This window comes from Myodes glareolus, chromosome 8 (genome assembly GCF_982192425.1).
Source record: "Myodes glareolus chromosome 8, mMyoGla1.1, whole genome shotgun sequence".
Lineage (NCBI taxonomy): Eukaryota > Metazoa > Chordata > Mammalia > Rodentia > Cricetidae > Myodes > Myodes glareolus.
Window position 1 is genome coordinate 98,651,630 of NC_142033.1, and position 23,249 is coordinate 98,674,878.

Genomic DNA, 23,249 nt, shown 5'->3' on the forward strand with positions numbered 1-23,249 from the left:
CAAGAATATAGCACTAGTAAGTTGTCTAGTGTGGGTTGCTAAGCTTCTAGTTATGGAGGTTTTCAAGGCATGACATTGCCATCGGCTTGGCTATGGTAAAAACCTATGGGAGGTGTTACTACAGTGGTGAGAGTAACCAGAGGACCACAGTTCCATGACGGGACAGGCAGCTTGGGAGGAGGCAGAAATCAGTCTTGGCTGTTTATGACCATCATCTTGAGAACTCAGGTTCCACCAGAACTACGTCCTTCCATCTTCCTGAAGCAGTACTCAAAGTTACAGCATCTTCCCAGTGGTATTGACTCTATGGTCTCATGTTCAGTAGTGAAGGCACTACTGAGCCATTCTCCAGCTTCCTCCATTTTAATATTAATGTAAATTTAATTTAGTGATTTGGGATCCTTCTGCCTCATCCTCCTGAGTAGGTGGAATTACAGGACTCGGCAGACAGGCCTATAACTGTGATTCCCACTTCTTAAAGGTCCCAGTAAGGGCCATGCTTCTTTCCACAGTTTTTTTCTGCCAAAGAGCTGTTTTATCTGAGTGAAATATGTATTTATGCATACACATACAAAATGCAAACAGTATTTACTAAAGCAGTGACAGAGAAATATCTCCCCCAACCCCAGCTTTTTTTGTTATTTTTTTCTTTGTTTTTCCCTTTGGAGTTGGGGACTGAACCCAGGGCCTTGCAATTGTTAGGCAAAAGCTCTACCACTGAGCTAACTAAACCTGCAACCCCTTCCTCAGCTTTTAACTAAGTTGGACTCTTGCAGATTGTACCTCTGTTAGAAGTTTCTTGGTATCTGCCTAGAAGAGTAGAGTACTCTGGAAAGGCATTCATATGTGTGTTCTTTTTCACTTTGTACTAAAGCATCTGCAGAGGTTCAGGGTGCAGGGCTCAGTTGTAGGGCATTGCCTCAAGGATACCAGGGCAGGGGTTTGGAGCGTTGCAAAACAACAACAAACCACCACTCCCCACACATCTCAAGTGATCGAACAAGGCACAAAGCTGCAGAGAATTCCATGATAGACAGCACAGTACTCCTCTCTAATCTCTGGTTTCACTTTTCATGAATTTAATGACTTGATGTCAGAAGTAGTAATGGAAAGATTCTATTATTCCCAAAGTAAGTCTTGAATTTTAAATCACGCACTGATCTAATATAGGTGATAAAATCTTGTGCCATCCCCCTCCTTTGCCAGGGATATAAATTATCCCTTGGTCCAGTGTCTCCATGTTGTGTGTGCTATGTCCCAGTCTGTCTCTTAGATGCCTACTTGACTGAGATAAACTAGTAGTTTCAAATGAGCTTCTGTTGAAATGAGTCTTAAAGTCGTGATATTGGCAAAGTTATAGAATTGCTTCCTTTAATAAAAACATCAAAATTTACCATAAATGTATGTAGAAAAAAAATCAGTTTATTTCAAGTTTATTACTGTTCTTTCAAGAGTCCATTGGTGATCTGGGCATATACCTCACCATTGATGTGGAATTTATAACCTTTACTTCACTTAATAATGGCCCCAGAGTGCAAGAGTAGTGGTGCTGATATTTCTGGGAAGCGTAATGGTAAAGGTGCCAAAAGATAGTTGAGAACAACAAAGACCACTTTCGTGTAGCTGTTATTCGCTATTGTTAATCTCTTTTCTTGCTTGATATAATATATAAACCAAACTTTATCTTACGTGTAAATGTGGTGTAGGAGAATTATGTATCTATAGAGTTGAATACTATTGCAATTTCAGGTTTCCTAGGAGTAGTAACAGGTATCTCATGAATAAGAGGGACTGCTCTATTCAATCACTTCTGTCCTGGAAGTTATATAGATTAGCTTTTTCTCTTGCAGACAGTGTTCTGTGAACACCTTTACATATGATTTCCTTGGAAATGAATACTGATATATGCACTGTAGAATAAAGCCATTCAAGTTAAATTTCCACTTCAAACAGGACTGGCACTTACTATGTTGGGTGCTGACAAATTGCCCTAGTTACAGTCTGTTTCCAGCAACATTGTGTAAAGTACCAGTTTTTCTTAACCTTTATTAACACAGTATATTGGTAAACTGATAAATGGTTTATCAAATTGTTAATATTTTGTATTGGCTTAGGGTACCAAAACATTTTTTTTCTAATTACTGCCTTTGCTATTTTGAGTTTTGATTTTTATGGGTGCAGGATCACTTGAACTTATCATAGGCTAGCTTAATTTTTTTTTTGCAACGTTATTTTGTATGTATAGCTGTTTTGCCTGTGTGTATGTATGTCCATGTCAACTTGTCCGTGTCAACTTGGAGGCCAGAAGAAGCTATGGGACCCCTTGAAACGGGAGTTAACAGTCGTGAGCTGCCATGTGGTTGCTGGGAATCAAACTCCCACAGTCCTTGTAAGAGTAGCCAGTGCTTTTTTTTTTTTAAGATCTATTTATTTATTATGTATATAGTGTTCTGCCTGTATGCCAGAAGAGGACCCCAGATCTCATTATAGATTGTTGTGAGCCATCCTGTGGGTGCTGGGGATTGAACTGAGGACTGTAAGAGTGGCCAGTGCTCTTAACTGCTGAGCCATCTCTCCAGCCCCAGCCAGTGCTCTTAACTACTGAGCCATTTCTTCATTTTTAAAGAATGATTTTGAGTCATAAAAGTCATTGAACTGTGCTGTTTTTAGAAAATTTAGAATTTTTTCTTACTGTTAGTACTTTTATGAATTTATTTTAGTACTCGTTTATTTGCTGCTTAGTTTGTTCTTAAGTGTGAGGTAATGATAGATAATTTTCATGACTAGCCAACTTCATTTATTGCATCAATGAACTGTCTGAACTACTGTAAATGGGAATATCCTCTGTTCTGCTCTGTTTTGTTTATAAGCAATGACCAAGTAGTTTTAATTGCTATAACTTTTAAATAAAATAGTCTGCGATAGGTTTTTTTTTCCAGTACTTTGCATGGATATTTATGTCTGTATTTTTTTTTTTACTGATTTCAAAGATTAATCTGGATGCTTCTGTTGTTAGATTTTAGTAGGTTATATTGTATTTATGGGTTAATTTTAGACAATTGATATTTTAGGATTGATAGTTGTATTTTTCCACAAACAAGGTTTTTATTAATGTGTAGATTTGTAAAATTAACTTTTTGTAATGTATGACTTTACTTTTTAAACCGTTATTTGTGTATGTGTTTGTATGTGTGCACACATGCTCACACACATACACATGTGCATGCATGATGTGGATGTAAGAATGTAGGAGGTTAGCAGACAACTCAATGGACTTGGTTCTCTCCTTACCTTTATGTCGGGTTGTTACACTTAACCCTCTGAGCCACCCCACCGGCCTGATGTGGTTTAAATATGAATACTAAAATTTTATGTAGTATGGAACATTTGAAGTGCTGGATTGTGTAGTTGTTTAGCTGTTCCCATAGGTCATAGGTAGACTAAAAAAGAAAGATTTCCCAAATCATTTTTTTATTTGTTTGTTGAAAAAGAAAAAAAGTGTTCTCTGTATTCATTCCTGTGGTAAGAGCTGTGTCTCTGAAATGCTGGGTCTGTAACTCCAGTTTAGGCAGTACATGCATATGCACATAGATGCATGCAGTTAAACACTCCTAAACATAGAATAAAAACAAATATTTAAAACATTTAGAAGATAATTTACATGCCCTAGAATACAAAGATCTTAAAATTTGTTTTGACAGATTCACATGCTTTTACTTCTGTGGAAATGCAGAATATATTCATTATTCTAGAAAACTCTCTTGAGTCCTCAGTGGTCAGGTGTAAAGTTCATTTTGAACATTGCCCCACACCTCCATCTTAATTCCTTCCCAACCACTACTAATTCTTTTGCTATAGATTATTACTGTGTGTTTTTATGGAACATTACAGGAGTGTAATCATAATGCATAACTCTTTTGTGTCTGGCTGTTTGCATTCAAATGCAATATTTTTTAATGTATTATTAGTGATATTTCAAGTTATCAGTAATTTTTTAAAAATCCTGAGTGGTAGTCTGTGATAAGAATATGTCACTTGTCTTTTGTTGGACATATTTTTGGCTGTTTTGAATAAAAGAATGTTATGAGCATCTTATAGATATTTTTGTAGGTGTGTTTCAGTTCTCCTGGCTAAATATCAGAGTATTCCTGTGTTATCAACCAAACTGTTATCCAGGGGGAACACTGTCAGCAGCTGGGGATTCTGGCCTCTGCATTCTCAGCAAGGCTGCTAGTAATAGTCTTCAGTTTTAACCATCTTAGTGCTATGTGGTACTTCATTGTAATTTTATTTGTTATTAATTTTTTAAATTTTGCATACCAACTACAGTTTCCCCTTTCTTCTCTCTTCCTATTCCCACAACCTCCCATCTATTTCCCCTCCTGCCCCATCCACTCCTCCCTTTAGAAAGGTACAGGTCTCCCATGGGAGTCAATATATCACCTCATTGTGATTTTAATTCAGATCTTTGTATTGACTAAGTGATGGGGATTCCCCTCTGTATGCTGTGAATGTTTTATTACCATTGGTTAATAAAGAAGCTGCTTTGGCCTATGACAGGGCAGAATATATCAAGGCAGGAAATAGAGGAGGAAAGAAGACGGAGTCAGGTACACTCCATGTAGCCGCCCAAGAAGCAAGAAACACATAACACAACGTGGCATGGTAAAATATAAAATAGTAGAAATGGGTTAATTTAATATGTAAGAGCTACTTAAGAATGCGCCTAAGCTATTTGCCAAACAGTGTTGTAATTAATATAGTTCTGTGTGATATTCGGGTCTGGATGGCTGGGGAACAAAAGTACAGTCTTTATTTACTAAGGGATTAGATTTTATTTGTCTGATTGTGTGTCTGTTTTGTCAAGTATTCTAGTGATTTCGCCCACTCTTAGATTGTGTATCTATTTTATAACTTTGATAGTTCTGCATTGAATACCTTTTTGCTTAGGCGTATGTGATTGCATTCTCCTACTTGGTAGTTTGCCTGGTAAATTTATTGATGACTTATTTTGATGATTTTAAGCTTTTACATTTTATTTATTTATTTATTGAGAGAGGGTCTTTCTCCTGGAACTGGCTGTCCTTGACCTGGGAGAGATCTGTCAGCCTCTGCTTCCAAGTGTTGAGATTAAAGGCCTGTGCCACCATGCCCAACTCAGTTTTTAAGTATTAATTTATCTTTTCTTTTTATAGGTTTTGTTTATTTAGTGTGTGCTAAAACATTGGTCCAAAATAGCTGTTTTCATCTAGATTTTAATAGGATTAGTTGTCATGCTTGTGTTAAGCTCAATTTTGAATTCAATTTTGCTTATGGGATATGAGTTGAGGTAGCTGGCCAAAGGGACAAGACGCCTGCCCAAACAGAAAGGACTTACTATGCCAATGGCAGTAACTTCAATATCAGCATTTTCTGCACTAGGGCAGGTTTTTATTGCAAGGAGGACTTTTGAGCTGGGGGAAAATAAATTTCTCGTTATCGTAAAGTGAGTATGTGTGACGTGTGTTCAAGAGGACATTGGAGCTTTTGCTAAGAACTGTTCACGGTAGAGAAGGTAGAAACAAGGGCAGGCAAGCAGCATGCAGACTTTCACTCTGTTTTTAAGGCTTTCTCTGTGTAGCCCTGGCTGTGCTAGAACTTGCTCTGTAGACTAGGCTGACCTCGAACTCACAGAGGTCCACCTGAGTGCAGGGATTAAAGGTGTGTCATCGCAACCTGGCGGCTTTCCATTCTTAAAATGTGTGAAATCCCAAAAAACCTGTAGAGAACTATTTCCTGACTCTGAATTCATGAACACTGACGTGTCGATTTAAGGTTTGAAATTTTGTCTACCCTCTTGTTAGATCTGTGCCTAAGCATTTTAGGCCTTTATTGCTGTTATAAATAAAACTTATTTTTTTTTTCCCAAGTCAGGTGTGTAATGGTGCAGGCTTTTAATTCTGACACTCAGGAGGCAGAGACAGGCAGATCTCTGTGAGTTCAAGGCCAGCCCAGGCTACCTATCGAGTTCCAGGACAACTAGAGCTACATTGCAAGTGTTTTTTTTTCCCTTCCATTTTTGTCCTTAGAATATGGAAATGCAGTTTGAGTTTTGTCTTGGTGTCATGTTTCACCCTTCAGAGTTCACTGTCTTTAGAATGTGTGCCCGCCCACTCTGAGTCGTTGTAGATTTGGAGTATTTTTGTGTCAGGTTTTCCAGCGTTGTCTGACCTCCACAGTGTTCATTAGGTTACTGATCTGGACTGCCCCCTAGTTGAGTTTTGTTCCTGTGCATTGTAGTCCTCACAGTAGTTTAAAGGGAGCCCTGGAGCTTTCCTCTGTGTGCTGGCCTGCCTCTTACATCCTAACCTTCTTCACCTTCCTCATGTGGGAAGGCTGTATTCTGGTTCCTCCTCCTGGAGTCTGAGTGTCCCACGATGGCCCGTTGTCCAGTGTCTTAGGATAGTTGCTTCATATATTCTGACATGTTTTACTTACGTTGGTGTCGTTACTCTCATAACTAGAGGTAGAAGCTGTTTTGTGATTTAAAATTAGACAATTAGGCTTATAGTTAGATACAATTAAAAAATTACCAATTATATTTTTGGTAGGCAAATCTTTAAAATGAGCATGTCAAAGAACACTCAACATTTGAGTTGTGGATATTGGTGAGATTGTAGTGAAGCATTTTACAATTAGATAACAAATTTCAGTAATACAACAAAAATTGACATTTTCTTTTTGCTTTTTAAAGAAACGGACTTAAAAAAGAGTAAATCTGAGACTTCCATTGTGAAACTGATCTTGTGAATATGCATAGCATTTAGAATACACTGTAATGAAGGGTGTATGCTGGTTTGGATTCTGCTAAGAAAGTGGAAACTCATGTGACTGGTGTTTGTCCATTCACTGGGGGCAGCGGGAAATGAGCGCTGATTATAGTGACAGGTAATTAGGATTTTCAGTGACTCAAGGTTTCACGGAGGCTGACATTCAGATATACGAGGGAGAGTTAAGTTCAGCCAGCACAGATGGTACTGGAAGGACTGGGATAAATTGGGACCATTGATCTTTGGAATGTAATACAGAGACTCTTATTTGTCTTATCCAAGGTTTGACGCACCTGGGAGCTTTTTAAATGTTTTTGACCAAGAGACTAGCTAACTTTTTTTTTTTTTTAGGAATATTAATGTGGTAGTAGAATGAAAAGATTTATTGATAAAGTTGTGGTTTTCTCTTTAGCATATTTTAAAATTGCATTTTATGTGAATATAGTTGTCTTTATGTATAATCAGATATAGTATATGTATGTTTTGTTCACAGCACAAATAAAGTTAATGATTTAAAGTAATTTTTTCTTACATTTTTGAGATTAGAGCTTGCTTGCTCTCCTAGAATTACAGACTTATACACCAATGGTTAGCTTTTGTTTCATTCAGTGAAGTGTGGCATTCTGAATAGTTTTCAGAAAAGGAGCTGTTTGCCCCATTTTATGAGCATAATTAGTGTATATGTAAACTTCCTGAGAAATGCAGAGTGTTACATTTTTTTTTTTTTTTACTCAACATGGTCTCCCTAATTATAGTCATTCATTAGCAGAAGTGAGGCTCTTACAGAAAATGGCTAAGCTGACATCAACAGCTCATTTCCAAAGTCAGAAATACTCAGGTATTTTTGGAGTAGAATTTCTTTCCCCTTCTTCAGGAAATTGATACAGATGCTAACATGTTATTTTACAAGTGAGGGACTGATGAGGAAAGCTAGGGAATTAACTTCCCAGGGCCACGCATGCACATAGTAGACCCGGATTGAGTGCCTTTCTACCAGGAGTTCACCAGTGCTTCAGCTGGAAACTGGGGGCTGCTCTTGAAGGCCATAATGGCATTGCCTCCCACAAAGCATGCTTAAAAACACAAAACTTGTTTGTCATCAGTGCTGGATGAATTCCCAGTTTGGACAATTAGGATTTTCTTTTCTTTTTTAAATTAATGATTTGAAATACCAACTTAAAAACCTTGGTTACTTGGCCAAACACCAAGGTTTTTTGGAGGGGAGAGATTCTGGTACTAGGTTAAAAAATAAGATGCATTTTAAGAAACCCTTGAAAAATTTGACACCAATTTAAATTAATTTGTTTTTCTTTAGTTTTAACGGTAGTATATGTTAGCTCACTTTCCAAATAGAGTAACTTCTGAATCAGTGACTTCACATATTCTGTAGAAGACACAATTTTGTTAAAAAATTTGTTTTTTTAAAAATTATTCCATCTGAATGAATACTTTAGTTTTGTCCCAAATCTGTTTTTTTTAAATAGCTATACAAGTGTTGTCTTAGCTGAAATTGTTTCTCATTTTATTAGTGAGAAATTATATATTTTATCTCTTATCACTGTGATGATATTATTGTCATCTTGCCGCAGTCTAGAGTCCCCTGGGAAGAGAGCCTTTATGCGGAGCTGTCTATATTAGGTTGGCTTGTGGGTAGTACGTCTGTACAGTACTGTCCAGTTAACTGATGTGGGAAGACTGGGAAGGTTACATTGTTTCCTAGGCAGGGGTCCCTGAGAAATGGAGCTGAGCTGAGCGCAAGCAAGCGTGTGTCCATTAGTTTCTCTTTCGCTCTTGACTGGGTATGATGTGACTAGCTGTTGGAAGTTCTTGCTGTGACTTCCCTACGCTCATGGACTGTAACCTGGGATTGGAAGATAAATCCCTTCTCTCCCGGTCGCATTCTGTCAGGAAATTTTATCATATCAGCAGAAATGAAACTAGGAGAGTCAGGACAAGGCAGCTTTTTCGATGTGTACCTGTTGTACACTGTGACAGTTTCCTGAGGCTTGCTGTCTTCTTGGTTTGGGTAAGTGTTCTTTCCTACCTACTCATTGTTGTAGGTTATAGGAGACGCTTACTTTTTACTGTCTTTCATTACTGTTCTTTTTGTTTGTGACCTCTTGTCTGGCTATGCTGTTGAAGCTCGTCTTGAACTTTGTGAACTCAAGTGATTCCCCCATGTCAGGGCACCTGAATAGGTTGGCATTACAGTTTTCTGCCATGCCTGCCTTACGGTGACTCTAAACATGATCATGTTCTCCCTCACTATCTGTCTCGTCTAAGAATACTTTTAAATATGACGCTGTGCCCTGTCAGGATTCAGTCACAACTCATTTGGCATTATAAAGTTAGCTATCTCCTGATAATCAAGGGGACTTGGAAGACAAATCTGCATTCCTGTTCGCTGTATACATCTTTACTTTTATCTGTTTTCTCATCCTTGTCTCTTGTATTTCCTGGTAGAAGCAGCCAGTGGTGGTGGCACATACCTTGCCTTTAATCCCAGCACTCAGGAGGCAGAAGCAGGCAGAGGCAGGCGGATCTCTTGAGTTCAAGGCCAGCCTGGTCTACAGAGCGAGTTCCAGGACAGGCTCCACAGCTACAGAGAAACCCTGCCTTGAAAAACCAAAAAGAAAAATAAAAGCATCTTTCAAAATTTATTGGGTCCTCTTTGCAGAGGAAAGCTTTCCTGTTAGTCCTTGATGCCTTGAGTTGTTCCTGTGATAGAGCCCTTCCTAGTATAAAGTGGAGCATCTTTAGTTTTCTGAATATATATACTGTATTGTCTGCTTAGTACAGAATGTAAAACGGGTGGCTTACACAACAGACATTTCTCACAGTGCTTGAGACTGAGAAGATTCAATTCAAAAGATTTTATTGTGAGACAGCCTCTTTTTTTATTTTTTAAAACAATCTTCTCATTTTACATACCAAACCCAGTTCCCACTCTCTCCCCTCCTCCTGCTTCCCCCACCTTCCATCCACCCCATCCCTATCCACTCCTCAGAGAGGGTAAGGCTTCTTTCTCATGGGGAGTCAACAAAGTCTGTCATATCACTTTGAGGCAGGACCGAGGCCCTCCCCTCCTATATCTAGACTGAGCAAGGTATCTCTCCAAAGAGAATGGGCTCCAAAAAGTTAGTACAAGCAGTAGGAATAAATCCTGGTCCCACTGCTAGTGGCCCTACAGTCTGCCCCAGCCAGACAACTGTCGCCCACGTTCAGAGGGCCTAGTTTGATCCTCTGCAGTAGGTTCCTCTGCTGTCAGTCCATAGTCAGTGCGCTCCCACTAGCTCAGGTCAGCGATTTCTGTGGGTGTCCTCATCACAGTCTTGATCCCTTTGCTCATATTATTGCTCCTCTTCTTCAGCTGGACTCTGGGAGCTCTGCCCAGTGCTTAGCTGTGGGTCTCTACATCTGCTCCCATTAGTTGCTGGATGAAGGTTCTATGATGACAACGTAGTCATCAATCTGATTACAGGGGAAGGCCATTTCAGGCACCCTCTCCACTATTGCATAGGGTCATCTTTGTGGATTCCTGGGAATTTCCCTAGTGCTAGGTTTCTTGTTAACCCCATAATGGTTCACTCAATCAAGATATCTCTTTCCTTGTTCTCCTGTCCTTCCCCCACCTCAGCCATCCTGTTCCCTCAAGTCCTCCTCCTCCCCTTCTCACCTCCCCCTTCTCTTCTGCCCTCCCTTCTCCTGTCCCCCCCTTCCTCCCCCCCACTCTAAATTTTCTCAGGAGATCTTGTCTATTTCCCCTTCCGAGGGGGATCCATACATATCTCTCTTAGGGCTCTCCGTGTTACCCAGCTTCTCTGGAGTTGCGGACTATAGGCTTGCTATCCTTTGCTTTTTGTCTGATACCCACTTATGAGTGAGTTCATACCGTGTTTGTCTTTCTGGGTCTGGGTTACCTCACTCATGATGTTTTTTTCTAGTTATATCCATCTGCTTACAAAATTCAAGATGTCTTTTTTTAACCACTGAGTAGTACTCCATTGTGTAAATGTACCACATTTTCTTTATCTGCTCTTTGGTTGAGGGGCATCAAGGTTGTTTCCAGGGCCTGACTATTATGGATAAATAATACTGCTTTGAACATAGTGGAGCAAATGTACTTGTGGTATGAGTATGCATCCTTTGGATATATGCCCAAGAGTAGTATTGCTGGGTCTTGAGGTGGTAGATTGATTCCATTTTTCTCAGAAATCTCCATACTAATTTCCAAAGTGGTTGTACAAGTTTGCACTCCCACCAGCAACGGAAGAGTGTTCCCTTTACTCTGCATCCCTCTCCAGCATAAGCCGTCATTGGTGCTTTTGATCTTGGCCATTCTGACTGGTATAAGATGATGTCTCAGAGTCATTTTGATTTGCATTTCTCTAATGGCTAAGGATGTTGAGCTTTTCCTTAAGTGTCATTTGGCCATTTGAGATTCTTCTGTTGAGAATTCTCTGTTTAGAACTGTACCCCATTTTAAAAATTGGATTATTTGGTATTTTGATATACAATTTATTGCATTCTTCATGTATTCTGGAGGTCAGTTCTCTGTCTGATGTGGAGTTGGTGAAGGTCTTTCCCTGTTTTTACCTGGCAGTTGCCTCCTCTCTGTGTGCTTGTTTCTCTGGTATCTGGCAGGAATCACATTGAACCAGAGCCTCATTTTCAGGACCTTATCTAACTCTGGTAACCTCTCCAAAGCTCCATCTGAACATCTGATGTAGGGGGTAAAGATTCAACATAGAAATGTGGGCAGGGTACAAACATTTCTATATTTCATGTAGGAAAGACTGGAGCTAAACTATGTAAGTTTCTCGTGCTAGTCATGGGTATTTGAGTAAGTTTCTTGTCTAGTTTTAAAAGAAATCTATTACCACCATTATGACAGTAGGGTGGTAAGTCAAGTGAATTCTATGGTATAAAGTACTTAAAACAAATGAGAAGGTAACTAATGATAATAAAAAGGGGGCGTGATGACTTTATTCTTGTGTGGCATTTGGACAGTCATATGACTTTCTTCAGCATTGTATAGTCGCTATACAATTGCTTTTAAGAGAGAATACATAATTCTCAGAAAGTGTTCTAAATGGAACATATGTTGGGAAGAATCGATGAAATGAAATAGTTATTAATTTTGTTATATTAATCTTTAGGTTTTTACTGGAGTAGGACAAGACAATTTACCTCACTGCAAATGTAAATGAAAGCCTTGGATGAAGTGATGTTGCTGTGTGGAAAGCAGTTGTGGTTAAAATCCAGTGGGAACAAGCGCTATTGCCTCTTCAGAAGGGACTGACCTTTAGTCACGTACCTCTAACTTCTTTTCTACCTTGCTTAGCCTTTCCTCTAAAGACGTGGTTAGCTCATTGTGAACTGCCCCTTGCTTGGTCTCTTGCCTCTACTCCTTCAGCCTGCTTGTATTTCTGCTGAGGTCGTATTCTGTTTGTTTTTCAGATGAGACCCTTTTTGCTCTTCCTGCTGCATCTGAGCCTGTGATACCCTCCTCTGCAGGCAAGTTCTTTCTGCCAGCCTTTGTCTCTGTGTATTCTGTCAATCTAGGGTCAATGCAACAGAGTACTTTGGATTTACTGAAAGTAAGCAATGGTCCAAGAATTTTGTTTTTACTGAAAAACAAAAAACACCTAAATTGGCATTTTATATGCTATATCCAAGGAAGGCAGGTTTTGATTCATAATTGGAATGATGTAAGGATTTCTTGGACTCTTGATTTATATTTACGTAGTAACAATTCATTTTCTTTAAATAGTTTGCCTTTGTATAGCCACAGGCCTTTATATAAAGGAATGCCTGTCTTTGGCTTTTGATAATCCAGTAGTACCCTGTTGAGTTTATACAGCTGGTTACTCATCAAATCTTATTTTCTCTTTAAACTAGTTAAAAGTAGCTTTTATTTTCAGTTAGTAATACCTGAGGGTTTTTTTTTTCCAGATTTGATTTATGTCTCTGCATAGTAGGTAACCGCTTCTGAAACCGCATGTCATTTTTTTCTGTAGGTACTTTAAATTAATAACTATATTTACGGGGTATAGTGTGGTGATTCATTAATTCATTGTTGCATGGTTAGGTCAAGCTGGTTAATATTTCCATTATCTAGATATTTTCAATTTCTTTGTAATGAGAGTATTTAGAGTCCTCACTTGGCTACTGTGTGGTAGAAACATTAACTATGTTCTGCAGTAGCCAGTACTTTTAAAAATTGACTATAGTTTGATATTTTCAGTAATGATCCAAGTCTGTGTGTATTTATTAACTAAATACTGTTAACATTTCACTTTAATAGTCAGTTTTTACTAATACTTTGATGATCTGTCATAAAACTTGCATTCTGTCCGAGAACACTGGCTTTCTCTAATTTCCCTTTCTGTCCATGGCCACAGAAAAAAGCATGGATTTGAAGGAGCAGCCAGGTGACACTGTTCCGCCTGCTCAAGAGGATTTCCCATCTGTCCTGCTTGAGGCTGCTGCCTCTCTTCCCTCTCTGTCTCCTCTCTCAGCTGTCTCTTTTAAAGAGCGCGAGTACCTTGGTCATTTATCAGCGGTGTCATCCGCAGAAGGAGCCATTGAAGAAACTGTAAATGAAGCTTCTAAAGAGTTGCCAATGAGGGCAACAAATCCATTTATAGATAGAGATTTAACAGAGTTTTCAGAATTAGAATATTCAGAAATGGGATCATCATTCACTGCTTCTCCAAAAGCAGCGTCAGCCATGCTGGTAGAAAACACTAAGGAAGAAGTAACTGTGGGGAGTAAAGACAAAGAGGAAGTAGTTAGTGGTCCACAGGAGTCACCTGTGACCCCCACTGCAGTGGTTAAAGAAGACAGAGTTATGTCTCCGGAAAAGACAAAGGACATTTTTAGTGAAATGCAAGGGTCAGGGGTAGCACCGATGAGGGAAGAGTATGCAGACTTTAAGCCGTTTGAGCAAGCGTGGGAAGTGAAAGATGCTGGTGAGGAGACTAGGGACGTGTTGGCTGCTGCAGGTAATTTGGAGAATAGAGTGCATAAAACATGCTTCGAAGATAACCTGGAGCAGAAAAGTCCTGGAAAAGATAGTGCAAGTAGTCCTGATGACGCTTCTCTCCCCAGCACCCCAGAGCCTGTGAGGGATGGCTCCAGAGCGTACATCACCTGTGCATCTGATAGCATTGCAGCAAACATTTTCCCTCTGCTAGATCATACTTCAGAAAATAAAACGGATGAAAAAAAAATAGAAGAAAGGAAGGCCCAGATTATCCCAGAGAAGACTAGCCCCAAAACATCAAACCCGTTCCTTGTGGCAGCACAGGACTCTGAGGCAGATTATGTCACAACAGATAGCTTATCAAAGGTGACGGAGGCAGAAGTGGCGAACATGCCGGAAGGTCTGACACCAGATTTAGTTCAGGAAGCATGCGAAAGTGAACTGAATGAAGCCACGGGTACAAAGATGGCTTATGAAACGAAAATGGACTTGGTCCAGACATCAGAAGCTGTGCAAGAATCCCTCTACCCCACAGCACAGCTTTGCCCATCATTTGAAGAATCTGAAGCAACTCCTTCCCCAGTTTTGCCTGACATTGTTATGGAAGCACCGTTCAGCTCTCTCCTTCCAAACGCTGCTGGTGCCCCTGTAGTGCAGCCCAGCGGATCCCCGCTAGAAGCACCCCCATCGGTTGGTTACGACGGCACAAAGCCTGAGCCTGAAAATCCCCCGCCATATGAAGAAGCCATGAACGTAGCGCTGAAAGCTTCGGGGATGAAGGAAGACATTGCAGAGCGTGAGAGCATTAGTGCAGCTGCTCAGGAAACAGAAGCCCCTTATATATCCATTGCATGCGATTTAATTAAAGAAACAAAACTCTCCACTGAACCAAGTCCAGATTTTTCTAATTATTCAGAAATAGCGAAATTTGAGAAATTGGTGCCTGAGCACTCTGAGCTAGTGGAGGATTCCTCACCTGATTCTGAACCAGTTGACTTGTTTAGTGATGATTCAATTCCCGAAGTTCCTCAAACACAAGAGGAAGCTGTGGTGCTGATGAAGGAGAGTCTCGCTGAAGTGTCCGAGACAGTAACAGCACACACACACAGGGACAGGTTCAGTGCTTCGCCCCAGGAGGTCGGAAAGCCGTACTTAGAGGCTTTTCAGCCCAATTTGCATACTACAAGAGATGCTTCAGCTAATGAAGTTCCCACACTGACCAACAAGGAGAGAATTCCTCTGCAGATGGAAGAGCTCAATACTGCGATTTATTCAAATGATGACTCGATTACTTCTAAGGAAGACAAAATAAAAGAAAGTGAAACATTTTCAGATTCATCTCCAATTGAGATAATAGATGAATTTCCCACGTTTGTCAGTTCTAAAGCTGATTCTTCTCCTAAATTAGCCAAGGAATACTCTGGCCTAGAAGTATCCAGCAGAAGTGAAATTGCTCATGTCCAGAGTGGGGCTGGGTCATCGCCTTGTTCAGAATTACCCCGTGACCTTTCTTTCAAGAATATACATCCTAAAGATGAAGTCCATGTTCCAGAAGCATTCTCCAAAGATAGGTCCAGTGTGTCTAAGGTGTCCTTATTGTCTTCAGATGTTTCTGCTTTGGAACCTCAGACAGATCCGGGCAGCATAGTTAAACCCAAAGTACTTACGAAAGAAGCAGAGAAAAAACTTCCTTCTGATACGGAGAAAGAGGACAGATCACTGTCAGCTGTATTTTCATCAGAGTTGAGTAAAACTTCAGGTAATCAATCCATGCACTATCTCACCAGCTTTCTGGCTTACCGTGGAACACAGATAACATTTTGTAGCAGATGTTTATAGTGTCTAGTACAACGTGTTCATTAGTCTCTATTTCACTAGTTCAGTTAAAAAGCTTAGTTCTGTGGGGCTGGAAAGGTGGCTCGGTGGCTAAGGGCACCTGCTGCTCTCTCGCCCTCCACGAGATCAGGTTTCACCTCCCAGCCTGCTGTGCCTCCAGTTCTGGAGAATCTGATGCCTCTTGTGACCCATATGGGCACCAGACACATGTGATGCACAGGCATACACACAGGCGAGACACTTACACAAAAAATTAACAGAAAAAGAAAATTAAGAAAAGTTTTAATTCCAGACAACTATGGTGGTATAATACCTGTAATCCAAATTGAACTCTGGAGGTTAAGGCAGGAAGATAATTGTGAATTTGCCTCAAAAAACAAGAATACAAAAAAGTTTTGAGTGCTATTTCTACATACTTCATTTCTACTTAACACTCACCTTTGATGTTATCTTTTCCATAGTTAAAATTGCATCATGGAACCAGAAAAAAATTTGTAAAATTATCTTACATGATATATTTTTTCTTCAGTGTTACTGATAACATGACAAGCAAGGGATATTAAAACAGTTCTTTCAGATGTGTTTATTTTTAGCTTAGAAATGATTTCATAATCAAATTTGTGAAGCATGACCATTTTTGTAACATGCTTTTAGTATTTATGCATTATTTTTCTAGTGAGAGGTATGAGACTAAACATTAAATACAGATATTTTTCAGAAACGTGATTAATTGAAGCATGCTCTGAATTTATGAAAAGCTCAGATTACCCATTTATATTTTTAACTCAACATTTACCTTTTTTTTGCACATATTTTTTCTTTTTATTTATTCTCTCATATATTACATCCCTACCACAGTTTCCACTCCCTCCTCCCCTGGATTTACCCCTACTCCCTTTCCTTTCTGGAAGGACATGCCTCCCAGGGATAGCAACCAAATATGGCATACCAAGTTACAGTAAGATTCTGCACATCCCTTCATATCAAGGCTGGGTGAGGCAACCTGGCATGCGGAGTAGGGTCCCCAAAGCCGGGGACAGAGTCAGAGACAGCCCTCGCTCCCACTCTAGAAACCCCACAAGAACACCAAGCTACACAGTGGTAACATATGCAGAGACCCACACAGACTCCCTTATTGTTGGTCCAGTCCTCTATGAGCCCTGTGAGCCCTGCTTAGCTGATTCTGTGGTTGTTTTGTTTTGTTTTTGTGGTATCCGTGACACCTTGCTCCCTACAGTTCTTACCTCCCCAACTTCCACAGGATTCCCATAGCTCCTCCTCATGTTTGGCTGTGGGTCTCTGCCTGCATCTGCTTCCATCAGTTGCTAGGTGAAGACTGTGATGACCATTATGCTAGGCCTTGGTCTTTGCATATAGGAGACTGATATTAGGAGATGAGCTGTGAGTGTGAAATGACACACGTGAGTCCCAGCAACTTTTTTCTTAGCATTGTTGGCTGTGTTTTCTATTTAAATATATAGCAATTATGTTGTATTTACTGAATATACTTACATATTAGCTAGCACTGGCTAGTGTCAGACCAGTGTGCAAATTAATTCTCTGTTACAAGAGGAAATTCTGAATGTTCAGATAATGAATTGAGCATGGAGATTTCCTGTAGCATTTATCTAGTTATCTTTATCAGTAAACCTTGGGAGTCAGATATCGGGGTGAGAAGCAGCAGAGAAGCAACCCACTTCTCTGGGTTCTGACCTCCTCTCCCAGACTAAGCCCACGCCTCTACTACCTGTGTCTATCTCCTCGGTCCTCCAAAACCTCTGTGACTCATTTTGGTCAGCTGGTAGTTATCTCTGCCCTCTGATTCAAAGCAAACTTTATTGGCAGTCTAGGGAGCATCAGAATGTGATCAAAATTCACACAATAATTTCCTGTTTGAATATGAACATGAAGGATATGGAGAGAAGTCAGAGACAGTGCCAAGATTCTGGGTTCCTGCCATGTGTGTGTGAGTTAACAGCATGAAAAATGGAGATGGGGACAGGAGAAAATAAAATGGGATTGGGAGAAGACAAATTCAATTTGAATATGTTAGTACTGAGGCAAAGACATTTACTGATATCATACCTTTCAAAACTTAGAAACAGCTTGTCTGGCTATTATATGTATGTGTATGTTTGCCATAAACTTGGATCTAAAAACTAAAGCCACAGAGGAGCAAGAGGAAACCAAAAGCAAAGATTAACACATAGGAGTTAAGGAGTGAAAAAGCAGGGAAGGTGCCTGATAAGTACACTTAAGTGGGTGGACCAGGACCCACGCACACTACACTTGACAACAGTTTGGGAACAAGAAGCTCACGGGGGAATGGAATATGGGGTTGAGGGGATTGTCCCTACCCCCTTATGATGTCTGGAGTAGTCGATCCTAGGTGCTGGGATGAACTCCAGAGTTTAGGTGAAGGGATACTGCTGTAGTGAGCAGAAAGGAATGTGTGGGTGGGAATGAGAAAGAGAAGGAGAGGGGAGGGAGAGGCTTGCTTGCCTCTTCAGAAGAGCAGCAGGGAAAGGGGGTGTGGATGGGTATTGTTACTGCTAGGGGTTTGTGTCTGAAGCTGAAGGAGGACTTGTTTGATATTAATGTTAAAGCAGTATGTGAAATATTTGCTAAGAATGAGCAGAAACACACTCGGCAAAATAACTGTGAAATGTTTTCAACTAGGGATGCAAAGGCAGTGCGTCAAGAACTTAGTCATTGATGGTACAGTGACTACTCAGGGCCTTGGGCGTGCTAGGCAAGTGCTTTATTGACTTCCAGTGTGCCGAGCAGCCTGCATACTACGTGGGCCGTGGAAGGACGGTGAGCCAAGAGAGTTGAGAACAATGATAAAGTAGTCCGCAGTCCTTGACATGATGGGCTGGCATTCACGTTGAACTGAATAGGGAGTTGATAGAGAGTAGATTAAGTGAATTCTAGGTGCGAATTAGGGTTAAGAACCAAAAGTGGTAGGAATAAAACTGTGACTCAGAATGTTACAGGAAATAAGATGCATGTGTCGGATATCGAGTTTAGAATTTTAGAGCAAAAGCAGTTCGGGTTGATTATAAAGTAGCGCTGATTATAAGTGGTTGATTATAAGAGGTTTGACCCTGAAGAAAGTTGCTGAGACCAAAAGGTTGAAATGTATTGCATATGCATTAAAGTCACTTAGGATAGTGACAGGACTTCAGATAGAGATTATGGTAAAAGACAGGTTCTGGGGAGATGGCTCAGTGGGTAAATCACTTGATATAAACATGTGACCAGAGTTCAGAGCCCCAGTATTCATATGAAAGCTTGCAGGCTCAGTGGCCTAATCCCGGCACACTGGAGGCAGTCAGCGGAATACGCTAGACGGGCTGGCTAGCTGCAAGTCTGCAAGCTCGAGGTTCAGTGAGAGATCCTGTCTTAGTAAACAGTCTGTGGTCTCTGTGATGTACTTAAATACATGAGGAGTCAGGTGCCACCACCCCTGACTCCAGAACACCAAAGTAGAAACAACAACAACAAAAAAACCCCTAAGAGTCTTAGGGTAAAATGGTAAAAGGCATTTGGGATGACTGACAGGGAAAATCGGCAGGGGCAATAAGATAGAGCCAGGCTTCTGAAATGATAGTCTAGATCTGGAAGCAGCATTAGTTAGCAGAGAATACTTGACACACCCCGTCTCCCAATTGTGCAAAGTACAGGAGAGTAAGCAGGTGATTTAGAAGCAGCACAGGGAAGTCAAGGAAGAGCCAGGCCTTAGTGAAAGGATTCGAAGGGACTCACGGCGAATTACAATGGCTTTAGGGGGAACCAGTAGACATGACAGTGAAGCACAGAGCGGTGTGATGTACAGTGGGTTTAAGGCCAGGAGAAGAAGGCATGTGACCAGTATAGAAATATCTGTGAGATCACCTCTACTTTCATGCTACCTCCCAAAACCTAGATTGCTTTCAGTAATCCTAGGGATCTATAGCTCTAGTTTAGAATTAAAAGAAAAAGAGTGTGGGGGTGGGGGCACACGCCTTTAATCCCAGCACTCGGGAGGCAGAAGCAGGAGGATCTCTGAGTTCGAGGCCAGCCTGATCTACTGAGCGAGTTTCAGGACAGGCTCCAAAGCTACTGAGAAACCCTGTCTCAAAAAACAAAACAATAAAAGAATAAAGAAATAGCAGTGCCTTTGAAGGCTCGGTAAGGACCCTGAAGAATGGGTTGGGTGCTGACTTCTCTGTGCAGCCCTGACTGTCCTGGAACTCGCTCTGTAGACCAGGCTGGCCTCAAACTCACAAGAGATGTGCTTGCCTCTGCTTCCCCAGAGCTGAGATTAAAGGTGTGCGCCACCACCACCTGACTTACTCAACTCTTTAGCTGAGCCTTCTCCCCTGAGTGTTTGTGCAGAGACAGAGTGTGTGTACCCTGAGGCCGAGGCTGGGAATCCTCTGTGCCCTACTCTGCTCTACCTTTAGGCAGGTCTGATTGGGTAGCCAGTGTGTTGTAGGGATTCCCTGTCCACCTGTTCTGGTGGGTGGCTCACCACACCCCCCTGGCTCTGCCGTAACTCCTGAGATCCAGACTCTGGCCTTCACGCCTGTGTTTATCTTCGCAGCCATTTCTCCAGCCCCATTTTTAGACACTATATTAGATTATTCTAAGAAAATCATTTTTAACTGATAAAATTGTAGCTATATAGAGGGTACAAATTGATAATGGATAAATATGCAATGATCAAGGTAATTAGCATTCCCATGTCCTTAAACATTAAAATTTTTCAGTAGTTTTTAAACTATAATGTTCACTCACTGAGGAATAGAATGTAATTTACATATAACAAGTGTGTGAGCCTTTAATTCCAGCGTTTGGGAGACAGAAGCGGGTGTATCTTTGAGGCCAGCCTGGTCTATAGAGCAAGTTCCAGGACAGCTAGGGCTACACAGAAAAACCCTGTCTGGAAACAAAACAACCCAAATGTGTATATTCCATAAAAGTCACAGGAAGTAAATATCTACATAATAGTGTAAATGTAAGTAAATATAGTTGAATGATAAGATTTCTTACAATCTCTAGGTGTTGGCTTTTTCTCTATAAAAAGAATGAGCGTTAGATTAGATTTCAGCTTGATAATTTCCTTAATTACAATCAGTATATTAAAAACAGGTACCTATAATTGCTTTGGCAGGTTGTTTGAAGTACTATAGTATGTTACTTTTAGAGTAGGGAGACAAAAAATCCTTTATCTCAAGTAACTTATCTGGCATGTGTGCACACGTGTGCACAATCATACACACACACACACACACACAGAGAGAGAGAGAGAGAGAGGGAGAGAGAGAGAGACAGGATTTTGCCAGGATGGCTTATAGGCTGTGGTTCAAGTGGGCTAACAATGGTTATCTCTTGACAGAGAGTGTAGGAATCTAGGAATCTGGTAGTGATTCAGCCCACAAGACTGTGAGTCTCAGCCCTTCTAGATAATTCCTTGAGAGCTGCTGGTCTTGTTGGGCCCGCATTCGAAGTAGGTAGAAGCTACACTTACTTGAGTAGGCGTGATAGTTTTTTTCTGTAATCCAACACCGAGAGATGGGGCAGGAGGATCACAATTTCAAGGTCATTTTGGCTATCAATCCAGTTTGGGATCCCATTTTTTGTCTAGGCTGGTGGCCAGGAAGCCCTAACGGTCCTCTTGTCTCTACCCTTCACAGTTTAGAGGTTAAAAGGCACACACAACATGTCCAGCTTATTAGGTGGGTGCTGGGATTTGAACCAAAGTCCTTGTAGTTGATTTACAACTGCTCCTAACCATTCAACCATCTCTTCAGCCCAGTCTTAGAATGCTTTCTTTATATCTTTTAATTAGATTTGTCTTATGTAGCCAAAAGTGACACCATTATGTGACTAGAGATGGCTTTGTGGTTAAGAGCTTTTGCTCTTGAAGACGACTGGGATTTGGTTCCTAACACCCTGTGGCGACTCACAACCAACATTAACTCCAGTTCCAGAGGATTTGACACTCTCTCATGCAAGTAGTGCATATATACACACACAGGCAAAACATTCATACAAGCAAATAGTACTTAGAAAGAATAACCACCTCCTTCTGACTGTTTCCACCTTCCAATCACTGGAATTTTCAGGTACTAACACTTTATGCAGAGTGGTATTCAAACCAAGGTTTCATTCATGCTAAGCAAGCACTAGCAACTGATCTATATTGTATATGATATTTGTGTTAAGTAAGTACTTAAAAATACCTTTTGAGTATTGTGCCTGTGTGTATGTGGGTGTGGTGTCTGGAGTTCAGGAGAGCACTCCTGATCCCTGGAAATGGAGTCACAGAAGGCTGGGAACTGCCAGAAACCTGATCCTCTGCAAGAACAGCAAATGCTCTTAACGGCAGAGCTGTCTTCCCAGACCCAAGCAAGTACCATTTCCTACAAATGCCCACATTCCCACCTTACTCCTTCACTCTTCCCGTTCTCCCGTCCCCGCCATCCGTGTCCTTTATTCCTCTAGAAAGTTGGGACACCTGCTTTCATATCACATGCACAAATATAATTGTATGTATTTTACTCTAGGGATAATTACAGGAATCACATACAAAGTCTTCCTGAGGCTGATTTAATTCACCTAACACAATTAACTTCATTATATCCATATTTCTGCAAATAATGTAACTTCATTCTTTATGACTGAAAAACATGCCATTGTGTGTATGTAACATATTTTCTTTATCCCTTTCTTGGTTGTTAGACATTTTAGGTGGGTTTCATAGTAGCTTCTGTGAATGGTGTTGCATTTCACGCTGACGTCCAAGTCTCTGCAGTATGCTGACTTGGAGTCCTCTGGGTACCTGGATACCCAAGAGTGGTCCATTTGGATCATGTGTCTTACTGTTACTTTTAGGGTTTTTTTTTAAGATTTGTTTATTTTTATCATATTTGTATGAGTGTTTACCTGCATTTATATATGTGTACTGTGTGATTGTCTGATGCCTTTGGAGGCCGAAAGAGAGTGCCAGATCCCCTTGACCTGGAGATTCAGATGATTGCAAGTCATAGTGTGGGTGCTGGGAACTGAACCTGGGTCTGCTACAAGAACAAGTGCTTTTAAAAAACAGAGCCACATCTCTGGCATTTCATTTTTAGTTCTTTTGAGGAACTGTCTGCTGAATTCCATCATGGCTGGCAATGTATTAAGTTTAAAACCTTGCTAGCATTTGTTGGTAACTGACTGAAAAATACTTTATGACATGTATCTGTTACTTTCTGTGTGTGCATGTGCATGCTGGTGCCTGCCGTGGCTTCTGTGTGGAGGTCAGTTCTCTCTTTCCACCATATTGGACCTGGAGGGGTCAAGCTCAGGTGTCGGGCTTGGCAAACTCGTGTCTTTGCTGGTCAGCCAAGCCAGCTCACTAGCCTGTTGTGTTTAATAACTGCTGTTGTGACCTGCGTGAGGTGGGGTCTCCCTTACTTCTAATTTGCATTTCTCTGACGGCTAGTGAGTTTGAACTTTTTTTTGTATTTTTATTGAATAACGTATCTCATCTCTTGAGAGCTTCCATTAGTCCATTTTTGAGTTCTTTGTTAGATATTAATCTTGACAAATACAGTTTTTTTTCTCCCATTTTATAGGCTGTC

The 23,249-nt window shown here is 40.7% G+C and overlaps 1 protein-coding gene across 3 annotated transcripts in view; it reads left to right on the top strand.

The window, feature by feature from the left end:
* Positions 1 to 23,249, top strand: part of Rtn4 (reticulon 4) — a 59,984-nt gene that overhangs the window by 4,092 nt on the left and 32,643 nt on the right. The window contains exons 2-3 of one of the 3 annotated variants that reach the window (XM_085692320.2): positions 12,270 to 12,326; positions 13,214 to 15,556. The exons of 1 other annotated variant lie outside the window; for it this stretch is intronic. In XM_085692320.2, the coding sequence (XP_085548446.1) occupies positions 12,270 to 12,326; positions 13,214 to 15,556 (2,400 nt within the window). The remainder of the gene's footprint in view (positions 1 to 12,269; positions 12,327 to 13,213; positions 15,557 to 23,249) is intronic. One more of the 3 variants, XM_085692321.2, reaches the window with a different exon arrangement.